We start from the raw sequence: 20854 nt of genomic DNA, 5'->3' as shown, positions 1-20854 counted from the left end.
TGTCTGGAGGGTCGTGAGACGGGTCTCCTATGTCTGCGTCTGGTTTTCTCGTTGTTCTCATTTCACTAAGATGTTTTATCTTGTTGATTTTTTGGAGTGGAAACGTACATATGTATAGTGACTGGTTTACCAAAAAAAGTAGTAAATCTGCACCCACTGAAGTACTCCCTGAATGGACGCAGAGGTACTACTTTTTCCACAAACACTGGCAGTAGTAGGCTTAAAATCTGCGTCAGTCTCAGGTATCAAAGCAGACTACTGGCGATCAATCAACCAAAAGATGAGTGTATGAAAACTTGCAAATAGTCTAAGGAGCGGCAAACGCTCGAGGAAGCATTCCAACCCATCAGGTTTCACCCGCTGTGCCACTGTAGACAGAGGACCACACAACCCAATGCAAATCAGCACTGACCCTGTTCCTCATGGAAACCGTCCATCCAGAACCTTGGTCATCTAAGCCTCCACGCACTGCTTTTTTGGGGGTGGAAACTTGAGATTCACACCCCCTGGATTTTGTCCCCTGAAGAAGGCTATGTGAAAAACAATGCAAGTCAAAACAACTGTACTGCCAGTGGTACCAGCAATGATTCTCTTCTACAAAGGACTGGTGAGATCGAGTTATTGAAACTAAGTTTCTAGTAGCCAATCAGGAAATTAAGAAACATCCTATTGTGTTATCTTAAATGATGTTTCTAAACAACTTAATTACCTTACTCAATTAAGTTATGTATCAAGAAAGGATTCTTAATTTGTAGGAAAACTGGAAGGAAGCTGCCTCTATGACTTGTCTCTGACGACTGCATAAGAGACGTCACAGCTGATCTGCGAGTCACCTTTGAAGGCTAGAAGAAAAGATGACTTACATTTTCAGTGCTGTGCAGACTCCTGACTGATACAATCAACTTCTTGCAAATGCCAGAAAAAAAGTAGGACCAAAAACAGAGCGAGTAAAATGTTGTATTTGGATTCTGGTTGGCGCTAGTCAACATCCTGACGGTGGCACATGCATTAAAGTGATCTGCGCTCCATCCTACTTCTGAATGAAGCCATCATAAACACACACATACGTACAACAGACAGTTTGACACTTTAAAACGTCCTGTACCTGAGCTTTGCCGTATCTGGCTCGTGGACTTTGTGGGTATTTTTTCACTAATTCCTCAAATGCTTTCACTGCGTCATCAATTTTACCCTGTCAAAAAAGAAAATATTATCAATCAATTTCTTTGTAGCCTAGGTGTACATCTTTCATTTTTTTTTTTTTGGAATAATATTTTATTTAATTTTGCCAGGCACACAGATAGATTCACATTTATGTCCGCAGCACCATAGCACACCAAAATGAATAACATATGTAAGATTACATTCACAATGCTAACACTTTTCTAAGTTCCTTTCGCCTTAACGTCAGGTCCACCAACAGGGGCGTGCATAGGGACCCTCTACAGCTATTCCACGCCTTCCATTTCTTCTCCCACTTTCTGGGGCACCCTCTAATGATGAACACTTCTTTTTCAGCTATCATGCATCTGTCGAGCTCCTGTAGCCACACTCGTACGGATGGTGCCTCAGCAGCCCCCCAGTGGCGTGCTATCTCTCGCTTGACCAAAGTGAAGCCCAACGTTACCATCTGCTGCTCGGTCTCGGTGAGGTCTGTGGCTTCCCATATATTAAGTAGGCCTAACTGAGGCGTGAGGGTCAATGTTTTCCCCAGCGCTGTATGACATGTTTCATTTTTAATGAGTTAATGCTATAACTCATAGCCACAGAGGTGTAAACAATAAACAGCAGGTTTAACCCATAAAGATTTCGATCTATGAAAAAACGCAATGCCAGACAAAAAGGAAAACAATGAACAAGTACCTTTCCTGCTCGGAGGAAAGACTTTGTCTGTAGGATATCAAAACAAATAAGACACATGGAACACACAAGACACTTAGAAATTGGGGGATAAAACCGTATCAACTAGTTTAACGGTTGTTTATTTTTCAAACTGAGCATAAAAACCCGAACAACATGCTATTTTGCTGTTGTTAAGCAGTGATCATATCTCATATTGCTCTTTTTTTCTTTTTTTAGCAGAGATCCTACATTTATTCTGTTAACTCATATTGTAGGTTGCTTGCTTTCAGTACTATTTGACTACAGCTAAAGTATGAATTAGCCTAGCAAAGCTCTGCAAGATTACTCGGTGAGTTAAACGCTCGCTGATGACATCGAATGGGCCGTAGAAGCTCCAATCCTGGTTAGGCCAACTCATCTTTTCATCCTACCGAAGTCGGTATATTGGATAATAGCATCTGTGTTAAAAGCGGCAAAATTGTAGCATACAGCAGCACTGTGTACAAATAAGTTATTCTCACTGTTGATAATAAGTGATCAGCAGTTGTCATATTGCTGTTTTTTGGAAAATAATTTCAGAGCTTAACATACCAAAACGCATTCTAAAAGACTTGAAAGAGCAGGTTTCAGTTCGAGTTTTCCCAAACGTTCAGTCATCAATATAACCAGCTCAGGACCGTCAAAGAAGCATTTCGCCAATTTCACACTTTACCAATTTTTAGTGAAAGCCAAACTTATTGGCTTTGTCAACAACTGTTTAGATTAACAATCAGGCAGGCTGGTGACCAACATCGAAACTGACATGACAATATGCATTGCCTGAAACCATCTGCATTTTACGTTTGGAATCATTCGACAGTTTCTTGCACACAAGAGGATGATGGGAATGTGATATTACAAGAAGGGATGGGGTAGAAAGGAAAACAATCCAGGAAAGAGGTAGGAAATTCATTCTGGCGGAGAAGGGAAACGAGTTTGGAAGAGAAGCGTAAAATTAGGGCCTCGACTGGAAATCACATACAATGCACAAGTCAGCATTTTTGCAAATGTCTTTAAATAATTCCTCCCAGCGTAGGGTTTGGGATTTAAAAAGGTAATAACACGAAAAAAGAAATATGGTTTTAGAAAATGAAAGGAGTTTAGAAGAGACCAACCTGTTCAATCAGTGCACCCAGCTCCCTTAAACTTTCTGGGTCTTAGAAATTCTGGGAGAACGCTCCTTCCTTAAACCACCGCAGCCTTTATACCTCGCAATCTCTCAATTCTGGAATGGGCGCGCTCTAGACTTTCTTCAATGAGAGCTTGAGTAGTGACTCAGCCAGAAGCTAGTATGTGTCTTCATGATAAACCATTGACCCAGCCTCTCACATTCACCTTAAGTAAAAGTTGAGTCTTTCGGCTGCATGGCTTTCTCTTCCTGCAGACTCTAATGCAACCATGGCAGTCTCTATGATGGCAGATCTCCGCTGGAAGTCCTTTCGACTCTGGTCCAGGATATCCTGCATTATCCCTTCACTCTTCGCAATAAGGTCTATTTGAAGGTGACTGTGGCTCCTGGTGTAACCAGGATTATGCTCAGTGTCTGTACAGGGCTTTTATGGTTGTCATGGGGGGAGCTCTACTGGCCTCTCTGTCTTCGCTTTTACCAGCACTAGCGCTTTGTCTAAAGTGGCGTCTGCCTGGCGTGCACCAGGGGGTTTCATATTTGGTGGCAGTGTGCATATGGAAGTGGAAAACGACGACCTCTGAAGTCGCACTTCAATAAAAGGGACCCCGTCTTTGGGGCCGACTGTGTGTCTAGTTCTCTTCTTAGGACTTGTGAACCTCTGGGATCCTCCTGACAGTTAGGACCCTCAATGGGCAATATGATTTACTGTAAGTGAGGTAGATCTTCAGCATTCCATGTATGAATATTCTCATTGCAACTATTTTTAATACAAACCATAGGCAGCCAAAAGATCAGGCAGCAGACGCTTGTGCGGATAGTATGAAGGCAGTCTAGGGAAGAAACTGCCATGAAACGGTCAAGTTCACTCCTTCAGGTTGCCACCCTCACCCTCTCGTCTTACTCTCACTGTAACATCCTCCTCTTCTGTGCAGTCCTTGCCTTCAGCATTCATCTCGCACCCTCAGGGGATACACCTAGTCACTAATTGTGCCTAATGCATCACAACCCCACCGTCTCTGGTCCACAGTATCACCATTTTGGGCTTGAATGCCACTGAAATTTGAACTCACAATTCATCTAAATGTTCCCAGTTTTTGATTAATAGTGCTTGAAAAACGTTGTGCTTCTAGTGATCTAATGTGTGTCACACCATAGAACCTTCCTGGTTCTCCCTAATACTCCAGAAGGCAACGGTCGGCCTTAGGCAGGTGAAAGGGGACAGTCAATGCCACATTTACCCGACCACGCCATGGCTTGTGTGCACTTGAATGAGGCTGTGACTGACACTCGGTGCGGCTGGCAAACCCTGTGCAAAAAGTCGTCTCTGTTCGTCTCCTTGCAGAATGAGTCTGATGTGTTGAAAATAACTATTTATTTGCCTTCAGGAATGCTCTTTCTGGAGGATACTTTAACCACAGATTCCTAACCTTTAGAATATCCCCAGGTGCCAGACTGGATCCTGAAGATTTTTCTGTGTAGACCCTGTGCTCCTAGGTGGCATCGTGTGGCTCTGCGTCGACCCAGCTCGACTACAGAAATGAGAGCTGGAGTCCCTTTATAAACGTCAACCAAGAGCGCTGACCTTCGTTTCTTGCTTGACACTGTCCCCTCAGACGCAAAGGTCCAAAACCAATTATCTGTGCCAGTGTGCAGATCACTAATTTTGCACCTTTTTAGCCTTAAATGAGGCAATTCAATGACCCCGGGGGGGAAAGGTATTCGAGGTGGCAGGGAGAAAACTGCTGTTAAGAGAATCCACCAGAAAGAGCATCACTGAAGGTAAGAAATGGGGACTTCCAACCACAGATTCCTTATCCTTAGAATACATTTGAAAGAGTAACTCCGAAGGTGGTGGGTCTATTGAATAACAGATCAAAATGTCTTGCAGTACAGAACAGCAAAAATGTGCTTCCCATAGGACTCCGCTGCGAAGGCAGGAATGTTTCGTCAATGTGAGCACTGACACCCACATTGGTCCAATTGCAGTTGAGCTGCAACCACTGCAGATCTTATGAAGTCTTCTCCAAAACCTGTATAAAATTTGGCAGGTTCGCTTAGTGCTAGGCTCACTGACACTTCTCCCTGATCTAGGGCAGATAGAACCTGGGCCAGCATGAGCATCTTGAATTTGTCCTACATGATTGACATTTCCGATAGATTTTTTAAGTAGGCAAATCATCTAATTAAAAGAGGGATCATTCTGAATCTTAAGCAAAAACGTGCACAGTAGTAGCACACCTGCAATTTGTAATCTGTGTTATGGCATTTTGTGGGTGTGTTATTGCCACACCGTTCTGATTTGCACACCTCATGAGTGATAGCATGCTAACTGCACAAGGTTTCACCCTGTTCTAGATGTGTAAACTCAGAATGTGGGGGTGTTTGAACTAAGCAATTACACCAGGTATAATCATTTGAAATTCTTGAGGGCAAACTGCACATGGGGTAATTAATACAAAACTTGCAACTCCGAACTGGGCACAAACTGGAGCTTGCCCATTATTCAGGGTTTGTGCCAAGATCAAAATAAGGCCTAAAGTATTTAGTGGAAAGTGCAAAGCAGCCGACCCATAAATTATATCACCTGCAAGCACCACAGTGATTAGAGGAAGACATTCCATGATTGGGGGCGGGGTGGGGGGGTGATGACTGATATGCACGGGCATACAATATTCTAATCAGCATTTATGTAGTAGGTACTGCAGGAAAGAATATTAGAAAACATAAGGTGAACTGGGGCCAGAATACCAGGTAATTGCTGGACATGAGCAATAGATGGGACAGTAATAAACTGCTCATTGTAAAGCAAGAGAGAATTAAAATAAAACCATCATGAGAGTACAATTATTCCAATCTACATGGCAAACAAACACATTTTCCAAGCTATACTGTATCCAGTGGTAAGGAGATGGGCGGGAGGAGTGGAGGTAGATTTTGAGGGTATAGAGGTGTGTGGTGGAAATGCATCAAAAGTGCACAGAAAGCAACACAAGTTACAAGGGAGGGAGAACATTGGTAAGAGGTTATCGGGAAGATGGAAGACGAGCACAAAAAGGTAATTTCGTTCAAATATACCGTCACTCACATATCTGTCAACGATTTACACAATTTTCCCATTGAAAAAAGATTTAAAAAACTTTATCTAACACCTCCACAAACCTTCTTCCGTAGCTTCTCTGCAGCATCCAGCTCCACTTTGATAGATTTATCAAACTTATTTATTAGTTTAGGCTTCTTTTTCTTATCTATGAGAAACAAAGACACACTTATGCATCAGTCCATTCACATTGTGCCTATTATAAGACAAAACATGAAGCTGCAGTTCCCTTATTTGAATGCATCAGTGGTATTCCTGAGAACTATCAGCTATTTAGAAGTTATTACATCTGTGCGTTACACAGATTCTTATATCCTATCAGTGGTGTTTGTTTCAAGACACTCACATAGTCACAATTCAAACATTTTTCCATGTGTTTGAAAAAGGCTTAGAAATGTTATATTTTTGAAAAGGTGTCTGCAGAGAATATTTCAAAGTTGGTAACATAAGGAACTGTTCTGGACAAAAGTGGGTCCTAGACTAAGGCAGCACTTTTGTTAAAGTAAAAGTTACTTACCTTTGGTAACGCTATATCTGGTAGAGACACAGTCTAGCTGCAGATTCCTTAACTTACAATTTCCCACAGGCGGCAGTCTGGATCCGGAGATTTTTCAGCAGTACCTCTGCGCGCCGGGGGACAGCATCCTATGGCTCCGTAGTGACATCGGCTATAGATATGACATCCGTGGAGCCATACAAGTCCCCTCCGGCGCGCGGACATCAGCTTTCTACTGTGAAACTTTTCCGTGCAAAAAAACGCGGAGCCACTACTAAAACTGGATGTGGAAACACTGTGCCAAAAATGATCAAAAATCTTTGAAACAACAATAAAATTAAATAAATGGTATGAAATTATCAGACATGGGTTTCAATAATAAAGGAAATAAATTGTAACATAGGGTCATAAGAAACCTTGCGCCCTAGTGAATAACTCATATAAAGGGAGAGACCATACCCTCTATAAACCAATCACGAATGGTAATGAATGATACGGTAATAGTTCAACAGAACCTACAACAACAGTACAAAACTGTTTTTTTAATTCACAAAATCACATGATCTATTGACAGCACCAGTTTCAAGGTGTAATACTACCAAGAAACTTCGCATAGAAAGAAGAAAGAATTAAAACTGCGCACTGGTGAAAGAACCCAGGGTGCGAAAGAAGAACACACATACTTCACCAACCACCCACATTCGGGACTGAGATGGTGAACGCAACATTTAAACAAAAAATAGGTGACCAGGTCAAGGAGTTTCTTTAGACCAAACATAGGTTGAGATAGTGATCACTGGCATATAAGGCCAGCATTGAATGGGTATAACCCCTACCTCAAAGGACCTTCGCAGAGCGGGGAGGATGGGTTGGACATTAAGGAATCAGCGTCTAGACTGTGTCTCTACCAGAAATAGCATTACAGAAGGTAAGTAACTTTTACATCTGATAGAGACATCTACCCGCAGATTCATTAACTTAGAATTAGATACCATAGCTATACCCCACTGGAGGAGGGTCTGCAAACTAATCTCACAAAAGTTCTCAAAGAGAACTAAGTGGCCAACTAAAGGCTGCCCAAGAGCATGTGGGAATAGTAAAACAAGAGCTTGCTCTTAATAGAACCCATGACCTCTGTCATGGAGCATAGAAATGAAAGCAACTGTACAGGCCAGAGAAAGTCGGTCTTTAAAGAGAAAGAGGTAAAAAGCTTTAAGAGTCTTCTGACAGAAAAATGACATGACCACTTTGTCCTTAAAAAGGAAAAAAAGAGGTCTGGATGACCTATAGGGTCAAATGCATTATAGAAGACACATAATCTCTGTTGTTTCTGACTTCTGACAATAAGAAACATAAAAGAAGAGATGTCCTACCAGAAACTTAATAGGACCTTTAGAGCCCATTTCCCAAAGGAACTATAAACAACACCCCTTTGTCATCATTAATATAGTGTGGACAAAGTGCAGCATCCACAAACATTCAGTGACACAAAAGATGCATATATAGACACAATTTGCTATATATATATATATATATATATATATATATATATATATATTCCTAGTCGTTGATCCTATCTCGGATCATGAATGAGGCGCACTCCATGGGAAATATCTTCATTAAGATTTATTCAGCAACAGAGCAAGAAAACACCCGACAGACGCGTTTCGGCTACACGCCTTTGTCAATGTCGGTAGGGTTTACATTTTTTTGTCATTTTAAATCAAACAATAAAGTTCCATCGACATCGAGAGAGGGGATCGCTCGCTGTCAATCAATGAAACAGAGGAGGGAAACATTGTATCACTCTTACAGATCTCCTTTAGGGCAGACATCTTATAGCGTGCTGTTTCATCATACATTGTTCTGTACATTTGCACAGTTTTTAGTGAATTCATACATTAGGTATTCATTTTCACTCATGAAATTCATCTATAATGTAGGTCTCCCAGAATTTTTTTCGCCCTGAATGGGCTAACTCCCCTTCTTTTTTTTGTTTTTGTTTTTTTTGTTTTTTTTGGGGGGAGACATTTCCTACCATAACACTGCACATATATTTGTACACTTCTTAATGAATTCGTTCATCGCTATTCATTTTAATGTTAAAAATACATATATATTTCCAATCTCCCACTGTACATGTTCTCTGTGTGATTTCAGCCCTGAATGGGCATACGCAACCAGAGGTTTACATCACTACTTCTATCTATGTTCCTTATTGTCAGGTACTGAAAAAACGTTATATGATGTTGATAAAACCCCTGTTGTCTAAACTAATCTCTCTGTTATTTAACATCTCCCCTGCTCTATCCCCTTTGTTACCCACCAAACCTTTCACAGAAATGAAGTTAGGGTAGTACCGATGATGCAAGTATTCATTTTGTTCAAATTCTTATGTGATATGCACCCAGAGCTCCTCTTCGTTATTTAGCCCAGAGGGGCTTTTAGTTTGCATCTCCAATATATATTTTGATTTGAGTCTTCTAAGTTTCTTAATCCTGTCGCCACCCCTCTCATCTTTTGGGATGTGATCCAGGCAAAAGAACCTCAAGAGGTTCGGATTTGACTTGTGAAACTCCTTAAAGTGGCGTGCCACTGGATAGTTGACATCATAATTTTTTATAGCACGCATGTGCTCTAAAATTCTCTTTTTGGTGGGGTGGATTGTGCTCCCTATGTATTTCAGATCGCAGGGACAGGACAGGCAGTATACTACAAATTCGGTGTTACAATTCATTAATTTGTTAATTTTTCTTTTTGTGGTTCTGCCCGGAATTGAAAATTCTTTCACCTTGGTTCCATTCTTGCAGGCCTTACAGTTAATGCACGGGAAAAACCCTGTTATTAAATCCTTTCTCTTGGGGTTCTTTGGGAAATGACTCCTTACGAGGTGATCCTTAAGGGCAGGGCCTTTTCTGTATGTAATCTGGGGGGTCTTAGGGATATGTGGCCCTATAACTACATCTGTTTTTAATATTTTCCAATTTCTTCGGAAAATCTGTACAACTTCCGAGGACTGGGCCGAATATTCAGTTATCATCCTCACTACATTGCTGTTGTCTGTGTTCTGGGGCTTACGTTCTCCCATTATCAACTCCTGTCTTTTCAGGTGTTCCCCTTTCTTCTCTGCCCTGTTAAGTGTTCTTTCTTTGTACCCTCTTTCTCTTAATCTGTTGAATGCCTCATCTTTCGCTTTGATAAAATCCTTGTCAATGGTACAATTCCTTCTTATCCTGACAAGTTCCCCATATGGGACCCCTTCTATTACACTATTCGGATGGAAACTTTTTGCATGAAGTGTACTGTTTCCAGCTGTAGGTTTCCGATACAGTGTTGTCTGAATCTTTTCGTCTTCAATATAGACTAATAAATCTAAATAGGGTACCTGGGTTTTACTGATGCATTCAGTGAACCTTAAATTGCAATCATTTTTGTTCAGGGCCGCCACATAGAGAGTCACCTCCTCATATGTCCCCTTCCATATAATGAAGAGGTCATCTATGTAACGGACCCATAATGCAATTTTGTCTAGCCATTTTTTGTTCTCTCCTGCCCAGGCCACGTGCTTCTCCCACCAGCCTACGAAAAGATTCGCATAGCTGGGGGCGAAGCACGTGCCCATCGCAGTCCCCTGCTCTTGATGGTACAATTCTCCTGCACAAATGAAAATGTTATTTTTCAAACAAAATTCTGCAAATTCCATAATCATTGCATTATGCTCGTAATACTTCGCATGTCGTTTTTTTAGAAAGAACTCAATTGCCTTCAGTCCCTTATGATGTTCGATACTCGTATACAAGCTGGTGACATCTAGGGTCACAAGCCACATGTCCTGCTCCCATTGAATGTTCGAGATTGCACGGAGAAAATCTTTTGTGTCCTTGATATAAGAACTCAAGTCTCGGACTAACGGATTAAGAAAGCAATCAATATAAATGGATACATTCTCCAGTAGGCTATTCAAAGAAGACACTATCGGTCTCCCTGGTGGATTTTTGTTGCATTTGTGCACCTTCGGCAGGTGATAGAAGGTGGGAATTTCCGGTGCTTCGCACAAAATAAATTTGTAATCTGTGTCTCTTAGAATCCCTTTGTCATGCCATTTTTTCAAGATCACATGAAAATCCGTTATGCTTTGCTCATATGTTGACCGAGTAACAATGTTGTAACACTCTTTATCTGAGAGTTGTCTCCATGCTTCCTTTTGATATAGCTTCCTGTCCATCAGTACGATGTTGCCTCCCTTGTCTGAGGGTTTAATGATCAAATTCTCATTTTTCAAATCCGTAATTATCTTCCATTGAGCTTGTGTAATGTTCTCTTTGCTTAAGTTTGGTCCCTTCGTTTGTAGTTTCTTAAGATCACTGATCATCGAGTCATGGAAGGCATCTATTGTATCATATGCCATTTGTGGAATGAATCGCGATTTTATTTCTAGATTGCTAGAGGCACCTACTTGCGTAATTCCTGCTTCCTGTAGTGTCTTGACAATATCATGCTGACTCATCATTGTGCTCTCACATTCAAGTTCATGTAAGGCTTGTTCCAAATCAATTTCCATACTCGTGATGATCCCCTCTTTTTCTGATTCCACGTTTCCAGCTACAGGTTGCGGTTTTGTCGGGTGTAGGAGATGCATTTTCATCAGTTTTAATTTTCTTACATACTTGTATAAATCAATACGCACATTTGCGTAATCAAATTGAGTCGTGGGGCAGAATGAAAGTCCCAATTTCAATACTTTTTCTTCCTCCATTTTTAATTGTTTTGATGACAGATTAATAATTGTTTGTTTATTCATTGTTACTTCCTTTTCCCCCCACGTCTGCTCCTTGTCACCATATACTCTGATGTTCCGGCTTTTCCCTTTTCCGCTCCTTCTAGTTCTCCATCTCCTCTTGCTTTTGGCGGTGGGTGTGTCCTTGCAGCCGGCCTCTGTTTTGCCTGTCTTAATAGTTGATATTCGTGGAAAAAAGAAGGGATTGTTTCCTTTTCTTTGCGTATTGGTTGCTCCCCCTCAAATATCTCAGACTCCGATGTCTCTCTGGAGGAGGTTACCTGTGATCCTTGTTGCATTAACAATTTTCTGGGGCCTTCAAACTTTCTTGCAAAGGTTAATACCCTCCCTGATGCATAATCTTCCTCATCCCGGAGGTACTTTGTTTGCTTACGATGTTTGATTATGCTTTCATAGTCCATCAAACGTTTTTTCATCCGTTTTTGTAACTCTTCCTTTAATTTGTCATCCGTTTCCGCTGCTATCTCGCCTTCAATGATTTTTATTTCCTCTTGTATTTTTAGCCGATCGCTCCACGCATACTTAATCAATATCTTGACCATTCCACTTGATGATGCATGTGTATATTCAGACCATTCTTGTAAAAGTTGTGGATCAGGATTTTCATATGCTGGGGTTGTATAGATTCGTAGCCCCCTTGGGATCCGATTGACATCCAAATATCGTTGCAGGGAGGTGGCCTCCCACCACTTTCTCGTTTCTCTTTCGTAGGCTTTTTCTAGAATGCCATATAAAGATCGTAAGTTACTCGTTTTAGTCGGTACACCTGTGTTCACCTCTGTGTCAGCGTTCGTTCTGCGGGTACTTTTGGTGAATATACTCGCCGCAGCTTCCTCCCTCTCTCGGTCGGAAAACATATTACGGCACCTTGGAATCTTGAACTCTGTTGCTTTGAATTTATTTTGATTCACCCCAAACGTGCCTATCACTCTCAAAATAATGTATCAGAAAACGGTAGCAACGCTTACCGGAAAGGTTCCCGCCGATCACCTCACGTCCTCCGACCCGCGGCGACCGTTGGTTTTCCTCCTACGGCTCCTCGTTGTTTCCCGCTATCTTCCACTCAGTTCCAATTCTTTTCGTCGTTCCAATCGGCGTCTGCTTACTTCCGCAGAACCATTCAGTGACGGAGCCAGCAGCAAACAGAATTTTCCCATACGATCACCAGCTGCTTCTCTCACGGCACGGGTGCTCCAACCTCCGCGTTGGTGAGACGCGTAAATTATTCCTAGTCGTTGATCCTATCTCGGATCATGAATGAGGCGCACTCCATGGGAAATATCTTCATTAAGATTTATTCAGCAACAGAGCAAGAAAACACCCGACAGACGCGTTTCGGCTACAAGCCTTTGTCAATGTCGATAGGGTTTACATTTTTTTGTCATTTTAAATCAAACAATAAAGTTCCATCGACATCGAGAGAGGGGATCGCTCGCTGTCAATCAATGAAACAGAGGAGGGAAACATTGTATCACTCTTACAGATCTCCTTTAGGGCAGACATCTTATAGCGTGCTGTTTCATCATACATTGTTCTGTACATTTGCACAGTTTTTAGTGAATTCATAGATTAGGTATTCATTTTCACTCATGAAATTCATCTATAATGTAGGTCTCCCAGAATTTTTTTCGCCCTGAATGGGCTAACTCCCCTTCTTTTTTTTCTTTTTTTGTTTTTTTTGGGGGGAGACATTTCCTACCATAACACTGCACATATATTTGTACACTTCTTAATGAATTCGTTCATCGCTATTCATTTTAATGTTAAAAATACATATATATTTCCAATCTCCCACTGTACATGTTCTCTGTGTGATTTCAGCCCTGAATGGGCATACGCAACCAGAGGTTTACATCACTACTTCTATCTATGTTCCTTATTGTCAGGTATTGAAAAAACGTTATATGATGTTGATAAAACCCCTGTTGTCTAAATTAATCTCTCTGTTATTTAACGTCTCCCCTGCTCTATCCCCTTTGTTACCCACTGTTGGAAACCGGGCAACCGGGTCAGCAGTCACCCGGTTCCCAAGGCACAACGGTAGCTTGGCTCGAGCGGTTGGGGTACAGGCACCGTGTGAAGCGTACGTCACACCCTCACAATAACCATGCGTTCATCCGTTCCAAAAACGACACTACACCGTAAAAATTATGAAAGAAAGTAGTTTGTCTTTATCTTTTTCTCTTAGTTGCAGGTTTCATAAAAGATAAATACAATACAATACAATAAGATTTTCCTCAAAAGAGCAGGTTAAATAAATAATACCACAGTGGGGTTTCAATAAATAGGATCAGGTCATAAATAAACACAGAATAAATATAGGTGCAATAAATACAGAGGGCAATTAAATACTGTCAGACAATAAATACTATGCAGGAATAAATACAGTCAGACCATAAATAAAACGCCTTCAATAATATAAGCAATCAATAACAATTGCAAATCAGGTCACATTTATGAGGTAGTCTGGTTTTACTATGCCCAAGTACAGCTTGTGGTCATTTGGATGACATGGGGGGGGGTGTCCCACCTAGATTGGTCAAGGCTGGGCCTGCACTGAGGTAGACTAAGGGTAACCTACAGATCTGGCTCTCCCACAATACACAACCCCTCACAGAGGTCACTACACCACTCTCAGTTCACCCCTGGCACTCCCAGGCTGGTTCTAACACCCCTCTAGCCCCTAGAATGGTCTTTTAGGGCTCCGCAGGGCCTCAGATGCCCTTTCTACCACTTACTGCCCTTTTCACGATGATCGGCTCCGCTCGGCGTCGCTGGACGGCTCCGGTTCGATGTCGCGTCGATCTGTTCCACTTGACGCCGTGTCGATGCCGTCTGGCGGTTCCGGTTCGATGTCGCTGGGCGGCCTCGGTTCGATGTCGCGTCGATCCGCTTTACCTGACGCCGGGTCGGTGCCGTGAGGCGGCTCCGGATCGATGTCGCTGGCCGGACTTGGCTCGATGTCGTGTTCTGGCGTCACAGGGTCACGGTCTCCCCGCTTCCGGGTGTCTCCGGAGTGCGACCTCCACTCCCGACCTCCGTCGGCTCCACCTCGGGTTCCGGCGACTCCGGAGTGCGATCTCCACTCCCGACCTCCTGCGCGCTTCACCTCGACCTCAGGCGACTCCGGAGTGCGATCTCCACTCCCGATCTCCTGCGCACTTCACCGTGGTTTCCGGCGACTCCGGAGGGCGGACTTCACTCCCCTGTCGACGCCTCAACTCGACCTCAGGTGACTTCCTACTCGACCTCCGGTGACTCCACGACCTCCGTCGGCGCCCTCTATCGACCTCTGGCGGCTCCGGGTACGACGTCTGCTTTCAGTCAGCGCCGCTTCTCCACCTCGGGCTCCAGGTCTCCAGGCTTCTCGACGTCAGGACTCCAGGAGAACACTGCTATACAGGTCAGGATCTTGCTGTTCTTCCTTTTTAAGGCCTGTTCCAAATGTTCAGGTCCTTTAGATGGTTTTTCTGGACTTGGTCCCACACAGGGCTCTAGGCTGGGCTTGGTCAGTAGGGACTAGCATCAAGGGTGGGTTTCTGGACCCCACTCCAAGCACTGGTTTCCACCCCTGCTGCCTCACCCCTTCCTCCTTCTGATTCTCCGTCCTCTCTCCTCTCCAGTCAAGTGCCAACTGACACTCTGAGATGGCCTCCCAACATTCTAAACCGCCTCCAACTGTCACAGGGTTCCAGAATGTTGCAGAAGGTTCTAGAAATCTCCACTGGGTTCTGATGATGTCACAGGTGGCCTCCATTGTGTGTCTCAGGCCCTCAGACAGAAGTTCCAGGGGTAGGGAAAATGGCTCCCTGCCCCTGCATCAACACTAAAAAGTCTGGTGGTTCCCAAAAAGGAAAAATTCATAACAGGGTTTGAGGCAAAAGTGGGACAAAATAAATAATGATGAGGAGGGACCACCCAAAGGGCTGACAGGTCTAACACCCACCAAACCTTTCACAGAAATGAAGTTAGGGTAGTACCGATGATGCAAGTATTCATTTTGTTCAAATTCTTATGTGATATGCACCCAGAGCTCCTCTTCGTTATTTAGCCCAGAGGGGCTTTTAGTTTGCATCTCCAATATATATTTTGATTCGAGTCGTCTAAGTTTCTTAATCTTGTCCCCACCCCTCTCATCTTTTGGGACGTGATCCAGGCAAAAGAACCTCAAGAGGTTCGGATTTGACTTGTGAAAAAAAAAAAAATATATATATATATATATATACACACTTTAAAAAACATAGGTTTCAGGCACGTTATAGTTAGAAATTAGAATTTAAAAAACCTTTGAAAATCACTGAAAAAACCATAGGTTTCAGGCTCGTTATAGTTAGAAATTAGCATTTGCAAAACCTTAGAAATTCACTGAAAAAAACATAGGTTTTAGGGAAAGTTATAGTTAGTAGGACATTTCACTCTGGTACAAAACCAGAGAACTTTACCCGTTATAGTTAGTTCAGCTAACTATAACTCGCGCCCCCGCAATGCACTGCTCATGACGTCAAACATTACATCACTCATGACATGGTCAGTGACATCACTGATGACATCACTGATGACATCTCAAATGACATCACTGATGACATAACTGATGACAACATCCAGTGACTGTATGTTTCTGTAAAGTTTAAATATGTTTAATATATATAGGGAAAGGCGTATTGAAGAATGAGTGGGTGTATACATGTCTAAATGGATGATTTAGTAGGTGCGTGACTGACTATAAGTGAGTGATTAAACATATCTAACTGAATGCATGGGTTAGTGACTAAACTGTGTGAATGTCTGTATCCGTCTATCTGTTGGTGTATAAGCGGCTGCATGGGTTTGCGAATAGCTACATGAGTGCCTATATGGGTTATTGATTGGCTGTCTGGGTATCTGTATGGGTGCCTGAGTGTTTGGGGTGTGTGTGACTGTGTATAGATGTGTGAGCGGGTGATTCACAGGGTGCATGGTTTCAAGAGTGCATCTGTGATGAATTGTATGGGTGGGTGGGTGAGTATGTGTATGGGTGTGTTAGTGAGTGAATGTATATCTCAGTGGTACATGCGTGAGTAACTACATATGTGAAAGGCAGTATATATGTGTGTTGGAGTATATAAATGGCTATAAGTGAGATTGTGAGAGTGGCTGTATGGATGAGTGTGTGGTTGTATCAGTGATTGTATAAGAGCGTAAGAATGGGCTAGTATTTGTATGAGTAATTGAGCTGGTGTGTGTATAACTGTATAGGTGAGTAAATGGCAGTGTGATTAATTATTTGCATGAGTGACTAGGTGTGCGAGTACCTCTATGGATGAGTGGCGGTGTGTGTATGTCTATATAGGTGTATGAGTGCATATGATAGTCCTGTACTGAGTGACCATAAGTATGAGTGACTGTACGGGTGAGTGAGTGGACAGGTGTGTAAACCGAAGAACCAGTGAGTGGGTATGTAGTTATTGGTGTTGGAGTGTCTATGGTTTTGAGAATGGCAGTCTGTAATTTAGAGTGGGTGTATCAAAGGTTATATTAGGGTGTGAGAAGATGCATCAAATTATCACATGGATGATGTCATCAGTGATGTAATTTGAGATGTCATCAGTGATGTAACTGACCATGTCATGAGTGATGTAATATGTGACGTTATCAGCAGTGCATTGCGGGGGCACAAGTTACAGTTAGCTGAACTAACTACAACAGGGGAATTTCTCTGGTTTTGTACCAGTGAATTGTCCAACTAAGTATAACTTTCCCTAAAACCTATGTTTTTTTCAGTGAATTTCTAAGGTTTTTTTAAATGCTAATTTCTAACTATAACATGCCTGAAACCTATGGTTTTTTAAGTGAATTTCAAAGGTTTTTTAAATGCTAGTTTCTAACTATGCCTACAGAGGTAGGACATGTGAAGAAAGAAGAAAAAACGTACAGAAAGAAGCAAATGAAATGCAGAAAGAAGCAACAGAAGTCCACAAAGACGAAGAAAAGTGCGGGAAGAAGCAAGACATGTGCAGAAAGAACCAACAGAGGAGCAGAAAGAGGCCTTGTTGCAAAATCATCCTGTGCCCGCAACTTTTTCAGACGGGTACTGGTGGTAACTGACTGACTAACCAGGTCTAGAGCCAGTGCTATGCTAAAAGACACTTAGAATACAGTGAAAACACCTACATACACTAGGGAACACTATGCGTTGGGGTACCCCTGTGATTAGCATGACCTCCTCTGTAAGGCCCTAGTACATAATAGGGCAGGGGGATTAAAACTACCTCTAAGTCAGAGGTGCAGTAATATGGTACTTTAACTAGTAGTCGCGTTTGCAGAGTGGTGGAGAAAGGGTGCTGGGCGGCCAACCAATGTTCAGGAATGCCGCTGCGTAGGACTTACAGGAGGTACCAGGAGGGATTCTTGGCCCCCAAACTCCCTCAGGACTAAATTGGACTTCATCCCCCATCCCGTAGTCTGCCACAAGCCATGGCCTTTGAAGACGTTTTAGCAATCCCACAGTGTGGGACTTACTGGAGGTAACAAGAGGGGTAGTTGGCCCCCAAGGACATCCTTGGGGGCCAACTTCCCAAACTATTACCTCCAGTCAGTACCACACAGCAGCACTGGTAAGTACTCATACCAGGCCACGCCCACTTTGCCCACCACTCTACAAACGTGCTCCCTGGCACGCTCTTGGATGGGAATTGAAGTCCCCTTCACTGCTGGGGGTCCTTTAGGGGCCAACTAGCCTACCCTTTACCTCCAGTAAGCCCCACGCAGTGGGATTGGTGAGAGGTAGACAAAGGCCATGTCCCCTTTCTCCACCACTCTGCAAACGCGCCCTAGCACGTTGTAAGTTGGGGGATTAAGTCCCCTTGAATCCTAAGGGTCCCTGGGGTCCAACTAGCCCACCAGGCACCTCCAGCAAGCGCCACAGAGCTGCGTTGCAGAGAGGTGGAAAAAGGGGCATGGCCTGGCCCACCTATCTGCAAAGCAGCGCTGTGGCGATTACTGGAGGTACCTGGTGGGGTTGTTGCCCCCCTGGGACCCTCAGGATTGAAGATGAATTAATTCCCCAACTTAAAACACGCCACAGGGCGTGTTTGAACACATGTCACCTCAGGCCCTGCCCCCTCCCTTCACCACCCTGCAAACATGCCCCGAGGCGCATTTTAAGTTGGGGGATTAAGTCCCCTTGAATCCTGAGGGTCCTTGGGGTCCAACTAGCCCACCAGGTACCTCCAGTAAGTGTCACAGAGCTGCAACGCAGCGCGGTGGCGCTTACTGGAAGCACCTGGTGGGCTAGTTGGCCCCCAGGGGTCCTCAGGATTGAAAAGGAATTAATTCCCCAACTTTAAAGGCGCCACAGGGCGTGTTTGCACACATGTCACCTCAGGCCCCGCCCCCTCCCTTCACAACTGTGCAAATGCGCCCCGTGGTGCATTTTAAGTTGGGGGATAAAGTCCCCTTGAGTCCTGAGGGTCCCTGGGGTCCAACTAGCCCATCATGTACCTCCAGTAAGCACCATAGAGCTGCGTTGCAGAGAGGTGTAAAAAGGGGCGTGGCCTGGACCACCTCTCTGCAACTCAGCCCTGTGGCGCTTACTGGAGGTACCTGGTGGGCTAGTTAGCCCTCAGGGACCCCCAGTATTGAAGGGGAATTAATTCCCCAACTTAAAACGCGCCACAGGGCACGTTTGCAGAGTGTCGCTGAGGGGGCGGGGCCTCCGGCACGATGGCGTGTGTTTAGCAATTTCTTTTTTTGGAAGGGGTGCTGTGTGACCTCCCTTCTTTTTACTTTTTTGGGCCCTGGGGAACCCATCCCCCAGGGCCTGACCCCCTTTTAAAAAAATATATATATATTAACGGGAAGGGGGCCGCGTGGGCCCCCCTCCCGTGGCCAATTCCGCCCCCGGGAACCCCATCCCCGGGGCATGGCAAAATATTTTTATTTTGTGCCTCTTTTGGCCCCAGGGACCCCATCCCTTTATTTATTTTTTATTATTTTTATTTATTCTTTGGGAGGGGGCCACTTCTGGCCCCGGGACCCCATCTCCCAGGGCCTGGCCATTGTTTTTTTCGGAGGGGAGCCGCGTGGTCCTCCTCCTCAGGCCAATTATGGCCCCGGGGACCTTATCCCCCGGGGCCGGCCTGCCTTTTTTTTATTTTTGTTGGGGAGGGGGGCTGCGTGGCCCCCCTCCCGGGCCACTTCTGGCCCCAGGGACCCCATCCCCCGGGGCCTGGCCTCTTCATTGGGGACCGTGGGGGAAGCCCCAATGCCCCCACGGTCCCTGCCAGCCGCCCGCGTCCTGCGGGAGCAGGCATTGTTTTTCCAAAAGGGAAGCTGCTGACATGCAGGTCCCCTCATGGAAAAGCAATCTGCTTTGCTTCATTGAAGCGAGAACAGGTTTCCCTCCTCTCGCTTCAATGAAGCAAAGCAGTTTGCAATGACAGGGTGGGAGCCGCACGGCTCCCGCCCTGTCATTGCAAACAGCAGTGTCCCGGGGGTGGGCACCCCGGGACACTGCAGGAGCCGGCCCTGGGGGGTGGTGGTCCCCAGGGCCATGAAGGGCTCCAGGAGGGGGGCCATGCGGCCCCCTTCCCAACAATTGCAAAGCCCCGGGGAGGTGGTGGTTCCCCGGGGCTCGGGGGTCCATTACGGACCCCCAAATTTGAATATTAGTGCCCCGCAAATATTTATGGAAAGCCCCGGGTGGTGACGGTCCCTGGGGCTGCGGGGGCTTCCCTGGGCCCCCGCTATTACATTTTCGCATGCCCCCGGGACTTGGCCCACCCGGGGGCTAAATAATAACGAAGCGCGGTAGCCCGCGCTTAGTTTTTTTTTATTTTCGGCCGAAATTCGCACTGGGTGCGCGAATCTCGCCGATTTAAAAAAAAAAAAAAAAGTTTTGGGGGCCCTGGGGGTCCTTGTGTGACCCCCTGAGCAGGCCTAGGGGGTCAGGGTGTTTCTACCCTGCCCCCTTTTCATTGTTTTTCACCTTTTTTCCCCTGTTTTCTTGTGCTTTGGTTACCGAGGCACAAGATGGCTGCCAACACTTCCTGGTTGGGAGTGTTGACAGCCAATTAGAATAAAGCTCGTGGTCGGGAGGGTGCGCGGATCCACCGCGCCTCTAAATATCAAATTTTATTTTTAGATTTTCTAAGCAACTACTTAACGGATTTACACCATTTAAAAAAAAGGTCTCTTTCTGAACCAAGGGCTACCTTTTTGCCAAATTTGGTGTAATTCCGTTCAGCAATTCGGGCTGTAGCCGTGTCTAAAGTTTCCTATGGGAATTAACATATAGAAAACATGTTTTGGGACCCCCTTTTTTCTCGGCCCCCACTTGCAGAATCACCCCAAAATGTTCAAGATTGGAGCTGATCGGAGCGCCCAACGAGTTTTGAAAATTTAGCAAAGATTCGTCAACCGGCGCCAAAGTTATTGAGAAAACAAAACATGCTTTTCCTATGGAAACTAGGTCCT

At 44.4% G+C, this 20854-nt stretch overlaps 1 protein-coding gene across 8 annotated transcripts in view; it reads right to left on the bottom strand.

Moving 5' to 3' along the window:
* The window catches only part of ASPH (aspartate beta-hydroxylase), a 675802-nt gene that overhangs the window by 197341 nt on the left and 457607 nt on the right, over positions 1-20854 (bottom strand). For all 8 annotated transcript variants that reach the window (XM_085605545.1, XM_085605551.1, XM_085605546.1 and 5 more), the window contains 2 exons: positions 6170-6255; positions 1106-1192 (listed from right to left, as the gene is read on the bottom strand). In XM_085605545.1, coding sequence (XP_085461671.1) covers positions 1106-1192; positions 6170-6255 — 173 coding nt within the window. The remainder of the gene's footprint in view (positions 1-1105; positions 1193-6169; positions 6256-20854) is intronic.

The sequence above is a fragment of the Triturus cristatus genome, chromosome 5_1 (genome assembly GCF_964204655.1).
Source record: "Triturus cristatus chromosome 5_1, aTriCri1.1, whole genome shotgun sequence".
Taxonomy (NCBI): Eukaryota; Metazoa; Chordata; class Amphibia; order Caudata; family Salamandridae; genus Triturus; species Triturus cristatus.
This window is presented reverse-complemented; position numbering and strand designations above follow the sequence as displayed.